General features: G+C 37.0%; 1 protein-coding gene across 2 annotated transcripts; it reads right to left on the bottom strand.

Annotated features, from left to right (window-relative positions):
• Positions 1–220: 220 nt before the first annotated feature.
• LOC127636283 (eosinophil peroxidase-like) lies at positions 221–10,823 on the bottom strand. Of its 2 annotated transcripts, none has more exons than XM_052116733.1 (15): positions 10,783–10,823; positions 10,214–10,279; positions 9,434–9,527; positions 9,166–9,341; positions 8,931–9,063; positions 8,364–8,493; positions 8,051–8,257; positions 7,583–7,940; positions 7,249–7,409; positions 6,886–7,144; positions 5,734–5,904; positions 5,342–5,579; positions 5,069–5,265; positions 4,803–4,856; positions 221–2,648 (listed from the first exon to the last, which is right to left on the bottom strand). In XM_052116733.1, the coding sequence occupies exons 2-15, from the start codon at positions 10,275–10,277 to the stop codon at positions 2,212–2,214; spliced, it is 2,679 nt and encodes an 892-aa protein (XP_051972693.1). In that variant the 5' UTR covers positions 10,278–10,279; positions 10,783–10,823; the 3' UTR covers positions 221–2,211. The 2 variants fall into 2 exon arrangements, with proteins under 2 accessions (XP_051972693.1, XP_051972694.1); XM_052116734.1 differs by having other exon boundaries at positions 9,434–9,524; positions 10,783–10,821.
• Between the last annotated feature and the right edge of the window lie 597 nt (positions 10,824–11,420).

Consider the following 11,420-nt stretch of genomic DNA (forward strand, 5'->3'; position numbering starts at 1 on the left):
ATAGTTACATTTGAAAATGGGCTTTTCATTTAGTTTTGACGCACTTCCTGTTTAAGCCGCACACGCATCCTGTTCTATCCGAATACAGATACTTTTGCTATAGCAACAGATAAAGTTAATGTCTTTGTTGCACACTCCTATTATGTCCTGTTTGGTTAAATATTGGTACGCTGATACCTCTGCGTTTAGAAAGAAGAAAATGACTGCTAATCAATGGATGATAAATATTTTTTTTATTTCAATTTGTTAAAAGCATACACAAAAACGTTTTAACAGAATGGACCACAAAATATTTAGTTGCAATATGACAACAAAACCAGCATACATAAAATATACTAGCTAGTCCATGTCAAGTTAGAAGAATGCTAATAAATAATAATGACTATAGTTTAGCATTAAATAATGCTACAAAACATAATGAGTATCGATGAACCCTTAAATTTGTTGTTTCTATACTAAATTCTATACTATACTAGACTCATATTTGGTGACAATAAAACTCCAGATATGCAATCACATATTAAATTGAATATATAATTAGCATTTTGTAGGCTTCCACTGTTCGGTTTAGTGCAAAGGATTTTACTCTGGTTATAACATTTATTTTCTGATAAATATTTTTCTTGCTATTCAAATAAACAAAGAATTCAAAGTTGTAACATAAGTTACATTGTAATATTATGCAATGATCTCAGAGTATTCAAGCTAGATTAAAACAGGATATAAAGCATTTACTTGCTGTTTTTATAAATAAGAAACTTCGGAATATAAAATGAAAACAATATTTTACATACAACCCCAATTCCGAAAAGCTGAGACAGTATGAAAAATGCTAATAAAAACAAAAAGGAGTGATTTGTATATTATATTCACCCTTTGCTATATTGAAAGAACCACAACTACACATAATACGATGTTTTAACCGTTTTTCGAAAATGTACAGAAAATTAAAATCTGATTATTCTAACTCGCTCCAAAATATTTTAGACAGGGGCAATTTAAGACTACTAACAATTTGACGGGTTGAAATAACAAGGCAATGGGAAACAGGAGATGTTAAACAGGTGAGGCAATCTTGTTATAGTATATAAGGAGCCTCCAAAAACAGCCAAGTCCTTCAAGAGCAATGATCATTCGAGATTTGTCAGTTTGCCAACAGATGCTTCAGCAAATAATCCAGCACTTTGAGAACAATGTTCCCCAAAGACAAATTGGAAGGATTTTGGGTATTTCACCCTCTACAGTGCACAATATAGTTAAAATATTCAAGAAATCAGGTCAAATCTCGGTTCGTAAAGGGCAAGATGAAAACCACTTCTGAATGCATGTGATCTCTAATCCCGCTCTTAAAAAGCATTAATCTATAATGAATATTGTGAACATGGGCTTGGAATAACCTTTAGACTTTACTATGCAAAGCAGAAGCCCTACATCATCACTGTCCAGAAGTCCTGCCGAATTCAAGGGGCTCAGTCTCATCTTAGATGAAATGAAGAACAGTGGAACTGTGTTTCGGTCTAAAGAATCCACATTTCAAAACGTTTTTGAAAAACACAGGCGTCGTTTTATCCGGGCCAAAGAGGAAAAGGACCATCCAAGTTGTTATCAGCGTCAGGTCCAAAAGTCAGTGTCTGTATGGGCCAGGGGTGTGTCAGTGCCCATGGCATGGGTAACTCGCACATCTGTGGGTGCACCATTAATGCAGACATACTGCCTGGATTACAAGTGCATGGCTCTGTGAACAGAGAGTGCGGGTGCAAGATTGGCCTGCCTGCAGTCCTGACCTGTCTCCAATTGAGAATGCGTGGCGCATTATTAAGCGCATTAGATGGCAATGAAGACCCTGTACAATTGTGCAGCTAAAGACTTACATAATGGATGAATGGGGGGAAATTCCACTTTCTAAACTTAACAAACTAAATGTTTAATAATTGTTATTAGAAGAAATGGTGATGTTTTACAGTGGTAAACACTCGACAGACCCAATTTTTTTGGAGTGTATTGCAATAATCTGATTTGAAATTACTGTACATTAAGAAATAATTAATTACCATTGAAAATGAAATTCACAAGGTAAAACATATAATGTGTAGTTGATGATCTTTCAATATAGCAAAAGGTGATTATAATTTACAAATGACTCATTTTTGTTTTTATTAGCATTTTTCATACTATCCCAACTTTTTCGAAATTGATGTTGTAATAGATTCTTCACTCAGCGAAGAGAATATGGCCAGAGAAGTAGCTGGAACTGGTTATTCCATTTGCACCCTGAGAAGTCTCTATCCACACACGGTCTCCTGTCTGAAGTGTCAGAACTACCTGCCCTTCAGCTAATGTTCGTACATTTAGATTGATTGTTTCAGCAGTCAGCTGTACAATTTGGTTTTTCTTTAAGGTCACAGTGCCCAACGTTTTAGTTCCTATGCATGAGAAATGAAATTCATATACACCAGATATATTGCAGTGGAACAACCCTGTTGTTTGGTTATAATGGTTCTGGCCATTGTAAAGGACCTTACTGAACACAACAACTTTAGCAGAGGCCGGGAGGACTGTGCCAAGGGAAGCAAAGAAGGCAGACTGTTGTCTTGTGGTATTAACGGGTGGTCCTTGAGGTCCAGGTGGGCCTGCTAGACCTTGGGGACCTGGAAAGAGCAAATATTAGAGAGGAAGATTAAAAAAAAATATTTAAGTGAAATTTGTACTTCATACTAAATGTTTTATTTTATATTCAGACTTTTTTACAAAATATACTCATTCATTATAAAGTTGGGAGATTGGAGTTGTATAGCTTCTGCAGTTATCCAGCTTTAAGGGCTAATACAAGTTTTGGGCCCGAAACTGGCATGACAATAAATAATTATTTAATGGCAAAAATCTGTAGAAGTATAAATAAAGAGTACATTTTAAAATGTATCTGTATGTTTTGCCTCTCTATATGTTATTTTAATCAAGTAATGATTTGTCAAGTAATTTAATACATTCAGCATGAAATAAAACATTGCAGGAGTGAATGAAGCAGTAAATTGGGGTCTCTCTCTCGCCCGCTCGCACTCACGTTTTCTCCGTAATAATAATTAGAAGGGTTTCCAAACCTCTTGTCTTATTGACAAATTCATCCAGATCTGACAAGAGCCCTTAAAGGAATAGTTCACCCTAAAATGAAAATTCTCTCATCGTTTACTTATCCTCATGCCATTCCAGATGTGTATGACTTTCTTTCATTTGCTGAATACAAATGAAGATTTTAGAAGAATATCTCAGCTCTTTTGGTACAAACAATGCAAGTGAATGGGTGCCAACATTTTAAAGCTAAGAAAAACCCCACATGATACAGCATAAAAGTAAGACTCCAGTGGTAAAATCAATATCCTCAGAAGCGTTGTGATAGGTGTGGATGAGAAACAGATCACTTTCACATTCTTCTTCTTGTGTTTTTGGTGATTCACATTCTTCTCTGCATATTGCCCCCTGCTGGGCAGGGAGAAGAATGTCTAGCAAAAAAGTCATGTGGAGTCATGTGGATAACTGGAGTCATGTGGATTACTTTTATGATTCCTGTATTTGCTTTTTGGAGCAACAAAATGTTGGCACCCATTCACTTGCAAACCTACAGTGCTGAAATATTCTTCTAAAAATCATATTTTTGTGTTCTGCAGAAAAATGGAAGTCATACATATCTGGGATGACATGAGAGTGACATGTTGTTCCATACCCATGTGACCTTCTGTATTCTGTGGAACACCAAATATGTTAGACAGAATGTTAGAGACTGACATTCTCAGTCACCATTCTCTTTTATAACGTGGAGAAAAAAATCACATTCACTGAAAGTAAATGGTGACCAAGGCTAAAATGCTGTCTAATATCTACTTATTGTGTTGCATGGAAAAAGAAAGTAACATGGGTTTGGAACAACATGATGCTGAATGATGACAGAATTTCCATTAATAATAATAATAATAAGAATTATATAATAAAAGTTAAATGTGTATTATGTAATGGAATATAAGGGAGTTAACATCCATTATGTCATTTGTGAATGTAAGGAGTTACTCACTACTTGAGTAACCTTTTAATTTGATACTGTCTTACTCTTACTCAAGTAATTATTTATGTAAGTACTTTTACTTCTACATGAGTAGAAGTAATAGTAATTGTACTTTTACTTACAGTACAGTTTTTGGCCACTCTACCCACCGTTTTTAAATGGAAAAGAAGGAGCAGAACATTTATTCTAATGTTGTATATTAAATCTTGCCTCCATTGGTTAATGTTTGTTAGTTCTATCATCAGGCTTGATTAAAGAACACTGAAGCCCTGTTAACACCAGATATTAGAATTATTCTTGGGTGATCAAATCACAAGTAGTTAGTTGAGACACATAACTGTTTACAGCTTTTAACCTTTGAACTTGTGTATCTCCTGTGGCCAATTGTGATCAGAGTTCAAGGTGAGGATCTTTGATTTTGTGACTGCATCACTCAATATGTCAGTGTGTTAATGCACAAAAGAAAGTGCAAAATGCATGAAAGGTCAGCACACTATTGCTTCCCAATATACTTATTTTAACGCAGGGGATGACTGACCAGTGAGTAGTCACAGTTGTCTAGGACGCATAGGAACAAATTAGTGTTTACACAAATGATTTTTCAACCACTTTCAAATGTGGTTTGAGTGATCGGATCACAAGATGTTTTGGACCCCATCTATCTCTATTTATCAGTGTCTGCTTATGATCTATTCACTAGAAACAAATGTTAAAACCAGGGTTTCAGTGAGTTGATAGATTGACTTACCTTGTTCCCCTGGAGGTCCTCTGGGTCCGGGAGGCCCTTGAATGGTATCGATATCTGAGGCGTTAATGAATAGATGTTACATTTATGTGCTATAATCCTAATTATTTAGCATTCAAGTATTTTTTTTTTAAAGAAATCAGTTTAAAATTTGACATAGTTAGGTAGAAGCTTAGGCAGAAAATTGCAGTCAGAAGAAGATGATTTGTGTTATAAATGACCACATACACACAGTATGCATTTAAGAGTTCTTATGGTTGGTGCCTTACCAGTCTCAATCCAAGGGGTGAGGTCAAAGGCTGGGATATTGTCACAGCTAACAAAACTTGCAGAACTGCTGAAGCGGAAAGGATCATTGGGAACATTACGAATTCCTGAGTTGTCACAGATGATGCGGGCCAGAGACACAGAGGCAAGTGAGGCTTTTTGTTTAGTTGTGAACACTTCTTTGTTCTCCCACCATAACCTGAACACAATCACACTTGGCATTAACACCAATCACACACATACTAGACTATTAGACTAAATGCACAGAGATTTACCTGTCGCCCTGGCGGATGTGCTGGAACTGTGTAGAGATAAGACAAGCAAAAAGTGGACCAACACGACCACCAGGTACAAAAGGCTCAGCGATGCCTCCTAACCAAACGTCAATGTTCGCAGGGGTTTTGTAAAGCTCAATCAGCTTGCGAGCTAATTCAGTGTTGTTCATCACCACAGCCAATTCTTGCTCATTCTGAGGTGTGGACAGTCCACAGAACTGCCGCCATGCATTATAACCTTATGAGGAACAAAAGGTAGGTATCTGGTAAGTTTTATCTCAAAAACACTTGGAGCACTAAATTAAGTTATAATGCAGCAAGTTTGGCTAAATTAGCTTCATGTGGTTGGTTTTCAAACGGTCAAGACTTTGGTAAGAGACTGGAATGTTTACCTGGTATACCATGGTCACGACTTCTTTGCATGTTGAGGGCAGCCAGGTCCAAAGCAATGTGGCTAGTAAAAGCAAACAGCCTCTCTCTAAGAGCATTCACCATCATGTGATCCTGTGTGTTAAGTTTTGCTGGCCGACCGATCAATCCTCGGAGCAGAGGATCCACGCCACCTAACAAGAAGAAAAATATGAAGCAAAGTTTTAGGGCTCATTGGGTAGACTGCTACAAATCTTTACTACATTATCTGTTCCAGGTTGCGTTCCATTCAGAAAATACCCTATTCCCCTCTAAGACTTTACACTCCACTGTGAGTGCTTGGAGTGCTGAAAGGTCTGGGGCTTAAAATTACAGTCATTCTGAACTCAAGTCATTTTTATTTTTATTTCTGTTTGGAACGACCTTACAGCATGATTGTTTTCCCCTCAAACTGCCCAAGGCGTCATTGACCCATTTACACCTGTGTAAAGCAGTCAATGGAAATGAGGAAGCGAGAACCGGCTTGACGATATAAATAATATTTCAATGAGTACTTAAAAGACACAAAAAAACACATGACGGACATGTCCGTAAACAATCTCTCTCTCCCGCACTATCCTCCACAGTGGGCCTTTATCCCTCTTGGAGGCTTAATTAGCCTGATAAAAGGGAATACATATTCATGCATGAGAACTTCACTGATCTTCCTCAGTATGCCTCATATCAACTTGCAGTGACACAGATGATAAGCACACATCTGAAGCTCAGTTAACACAGGTACTCCACTAAAATAAATTATAATTCTGCTCGAAATTTTGCATTTGTGCTTAGATTACATTTCAGTTGCATCTGGGAGAAACAGCATGCTGCTTTTGTTCACACTGTACTTTTCTTTTCTGACTTATTTGCAGTTTATTATCATTTATTATTAGAATTAGCATTAACACAGACATAGTTATTGATATTTGTTGTCATGAATTCTGAAACACTCCCCTTTGAAATCTGAAAGCAAGAGTTTATAGATGACAAATTTGAGGTACGTGGTAATACCAGGTGTAAACAGCAATGAGTCTCGTCTGACCACATGTGATCGGAAACATGTGATGCATATTAATACCTGGTGTAAAAGGGGTCATTTATGCTGTTGAAACATTTTGCAAGTCTCCCAAACTTACCCTCAAAGATCACCCTCCAAGGAGCAAAAAAGGCCTCATAGAGGGGCACGTTTTGAAATTGAGGATGGTTCTGGTAATTTTCATCAAGACGAAATATGATGGGTTGGATGGCCAGGTGGGCAAAACGGAAAGCTGCAGTGGCAAAGACATTAGCAATGCTAGGGTCCACATTCTCATCATACCCTGGATACTGGCCAAGGTGTTTATTGTAAGCATCAGGGCCAACAATGTGTGGCAGGTATTCCTTAATCACCAGTATCTAAAAGAGAAAGATTTAGGAGTTCTTGATAATATATATGTATATTCAATTAAATGTTATAATTACTTGTTTGTGTCAATGCATTTTTCTTTAGGTGGCTTTACCTGTTGGTAGGCACCCACAATCTTTCGTGCCTCTTGATAGAGGGTTTCACTACTCCAACTAGGGTTGAGTATGTGAAGGGCACGAGCCAATCGGTTGTGCTCCCTCATGAAAAGTGCATGCAATGAGGTAAGAGCAATGTTCTCTATAACACGACCATCCCCTACACACAAAGAGAGTGTATTAGCATTAGCTTAATGGAGTTAATGCAAAGAGTAGGGCATGCATAGTTGGAGATGCTGAATTTAACAACTGTTGACTAATTAAACATGTGATAATTTGTTGTGAAGACAACAAATTTCTACATTTACCATCAAAGAAAAAAAAGTTCCTGACCTGCAATAAAGCAAGGCACCTCTGTCAAGTCTGTGTCATTGAGGATTTTCCCACGCGTGGCACAAATTTTGCTCTGTACATTGGTAAAGGGCAGGTGCTCTCGCCCATTGTCAAGGAACTGTTTGTTGACACGTAGCAGACCACCATCATTGGTCAGGTCACGCAGCTCTTTTGCTAGCCCGTCCTCTGCCCCATAAACCTGCCCAGCATCTAGAAAAGCTGTTAGAGCGTTGATCTGTTCTCGGACTTTTGGGACACCACCAAAGATAAAGGCGGTGTTCCCAGAACCACAAGCAGGTGATGAACGGAAGAAGGGGAGACAGGTGTCAGGACTCAGACGTGGATCTTCCTTCGGGATCTGAGTTCAGACAGTAAATATAGCATGAAAGACACTGCAAATTAGGAATGGAAGTAAACAGGTGGGGAAAAAAATACTGAGAGACTTCAAAGGTACAAACATTGACTGACCGGAATTGGGAAGCAAGGTTCGGAGCGCTCACAGCTCTCATCACAGTTGAGGCCATTGCTGAAAGACCTAATGCTTGGTGAGGTGGGCGTAAGAGTCAGATCGTGGTCAACCCACTGTCCAAAGATGGTGAGCATGAAGGTGAAGTCAGTATCATTCTCTACGTCAGCATCCGCAGTGCTTAGAATACGATTGGAAACCAGTCTGACCTAGAATCAATGAGAAAGACAGAATTTAGTAGTTGTTAACTGATTTGTGACCTACCTGATTGTCAAGTACATATTAGTAAGCAGATTATAAGTATCTCCATCATACCAGGGGCAGTAATGCACCATTGTGCAATGTGTTTGGATCCCACCCTTTGGGCTGTGAGATGCTATCCTCATACTTTGCTGGCAGCCAGCGGGTAAAAGGGGTGTTGGATGCACCAAGGAGAGGATTCCTCCTAAGGATTGATAAAAAGCACTTAGTTCAGTCCACAGCACTGATTCACTTGTTTTTCAGTAACTGCATAAATGCAAATGTAAATAATGCAGTGGGGTCCAGAAGTCCACAACTGGAAATGCCTCTATTTTTTTTATTTAATTATTTTTTTGTGTGTGTGTGTGTGTGTTTTATTACATCTTTTATGACCATAAAAATTCTAAATTTAATTGAAAAATTTAATAGAATTTCAGAAATTCTTAGTATTTTGTATGTCCCCCTTTTGCTTTAATAACAGCATGGATGTCACAAGTTTAGCCAAACAAAAAAAAACTTGTGACCTATAAATAGTGTATTGTATCACACTATCAAACTTTTGAATCCCAAGGTATTGTACCAGAAAAATTATTTTATTAGACTTTGGAAAAAAATACTCTGAATTAGGAGGGCAGGACTGACCTGTTGTTGCAAACATTGGAGGCAGTTCGATACTTGTTTATGAGGGGTGTGGTCCTACAAGATGGGGGCTGTGTTTGAGCAGCACAGCCTGTCAGACGCTTGATGGTGTTAAGCTCGTCTGGAGTGAGCAGGCCTAAGAGAAAAAACACAATGAGTGTTGTTATCATGGAATATCACACTGTAATGGATCAGATCTGCATTACTCTGTGAGTTTTGCAAGGTATTGCCCTCATACTTGTAGCATTGATGGACCTCTTGTGTGCATGATGAGCCTTCTCATTGATCAGTATAAGCGTCTGCTCCATGTAATCTGCGGCTCTCACAGCCTCGCGGGTTTTTCGAGCTGGCTGTTTCATGAGACGCAGTTTGTCCGAAGGCTTGATGACATCCTTGCGCACCCTTGCTAAACTCCTGGGAGCGGGAACATTTATGAAAATAGATCAACAACTGGCATGACGGCAAAATAATGTTTAGCAGTTTACGTTCTTACAAACTTTACTCACTCATCACGGGAATATTTGTAGGCAGCATCCACCATTTTTTTTGCTTCCTCAATTGAATCAAGAATGAACTTTCTCCCAGGACTCTCTTCTTCTGCTAAATAAGAAAAGGGTATTATTATTACATGAGACATGAGCTCATGACCACAAAACTGGATTTTTTTGCAGCTAGGGCTGTTGATTTAACACATTTATTTAGTGTGATTAATTATCTGAAAATAATAGTGCATTAAAAAATTTACGCAATTAATCATAGGCTACCCTTGATCCATAACGTAAATTCCATAATAAGAAATGTTCCTACCATCTTGAAACACAGCGCTTATGACTAGAGGCACTGAAAACTAGTGAAACCTGATGCAACCTAAGTGAGATGCTCCAAAACTGTCCATCTGATGCAGTACATCTACCATCAATGGGGGTATTGTCGGGCACCCCCGTTAATATTTTACCCCATGCGTTGCATACATAGCATATATTTTGTTTGTTTTTTTGCCTCTGTCTGCTGCCAATATATATATATATATTCTAACTATCTGAATTCTAGTATTTATTATACTAAATGTATAATTAAATTAATTATTATATACTAAATATTTGTTGGGGCCTTTTTCAGTAATTATTGATAAATGCCATAAATTTGATTAATTAATTGGCGCATTGTGTAATTAATTGATCAAACATTTTTTGTCATTGTCAGTCCTGCTTGCAGCATAAACACATTTGATGCTATATTTAGCATCTCTTGCTGTTTTTGATTTCATGATTAATTGGTAAACTTACCTAAGGCATTTGTTTTAAGAGTACAACAGCAGCCCACCACAAAAAGAAATGTGAGAAGATTCATGTCTGAAACAGATATACAAAGAGTAATGTTTTTACCATATATCAGACAATTTTATGTTTACTAAAAACAACTGTGAACAACTCAAGTGCAGTGCTATTTTATGCATACACTTTTTTATTTAATTTAAAAATGCAGACATAAAAAAAAAAATAAAAAATAAAAAAAAAGCAATAATGTGTTATTGACTCTCAGGCTATGTATGATCTGTCCTGTGAGACAAGTTCAGTTCAACTGTGCTCAGAATTAGCACTTTCAACTAGAAAATGGAGTGTGAAAACTGCAGTAACTCAATAAATAAATAAAAATTTTCAAACCAAGCAACTTTACATCCATTTTCTGTGTTTTTCACTTCAAGAGGCAGAATACTCTAGACTAGAATTTAACACATTAATTAATGTACATGTCTGTCATTGGAATCAGCATCAATATTAACCATAACCACATATAACTTTTTAAAGTAAAATGTGCAATTAAGTAATTATTACAGATGTTTAGAATTTCTCACCTGTATATCAGATGTATGTCTCTCTGGGTCTAACTCAAGGCTCAGAGTGTTGTTCTGGCTGAGGAGGGAGCAGATGAGCTTTTAAAGCAACCCTCATCCTCAATCTGTGAAGCATCACTTGAGAAACCCCAGGCGTGGCAATAGGATTATTTCCTTCTTCCTTGTCACAAGTGCAGTGACCATATGCATACATTTTTTTCAATGATTAATAGCATCATTATTTGAAGTAACATTCTTAGTCAAATTTTTGATTATCTGACAGCAACAGTACTGACACACAATTATGAATAATATTCTAGTCCTGCACACAGTATTGTAAATTATTGTACACTTTGTGCCATGTTATGTTTATTATTATATAATTATTAATATATATACAGTAAATAATTATATTTTAATAATTATTAAATACATTAAATTATAAATTAAAAAATGCATTTAAAATGTAATGCAATATGAAGTTTGAGGGTTAGCAATATATATATATCAGACCTTAAGATGCACCACCAAGGAATAAAAATGTTTCTAAATCTGGTAAGTGGTTTACTGTAAATTATTTCAATAACTTAATGTCTTCCTGTTTCTATTATTTGTTCTTTCCTTAACTACCATAATAAATCTCTTCCGTTAAACTGACG

Source organism: Xyrauchen texanus, chromosome 44 (genome assembly GCF_025860055.1).
Source record: "Xyrauchen texanus isolate HMW12.3.18 chromosome 44, RBS_HiC_50CHRs, whole genome shotgun sequence".
Classification (NCBI taxonomy): domain Eukaryota; kingdom Metazoa; phylum Chordata; class Actinopteri; order Cypriniformes; family Catostomidae; genus Xyrauchen; species Xyrauchen texanus.

What these genes read in the sequence shown, in the direction of transcription:
- LOC127636283 (XM_052116733.1), bottom strand. Translation starts at nt 10,277, where the DNA reads ATGAATCTTCTCACATTTCTTTTTGTGGTGGGCTGCTGTTGTACTCTT. An exon ending in TTGTGGGTGCCTACCAACAG is followed by an intron (nt 7,145 to 7,248) that starts GTAAAGCCACCT and finishes TTTCTCTTTTAG; the next exon opens with ATACTGGTGATTAAGGAATA. An exon ending in CACCCCTTGGATTGAGACTG is followed by an intron (nt 4,857 to 5,068) that starts GTAAGGCACCAA and finishes TTAACGCCTCAG; the next exon opens with ATATCGATACCATTCAAGGG.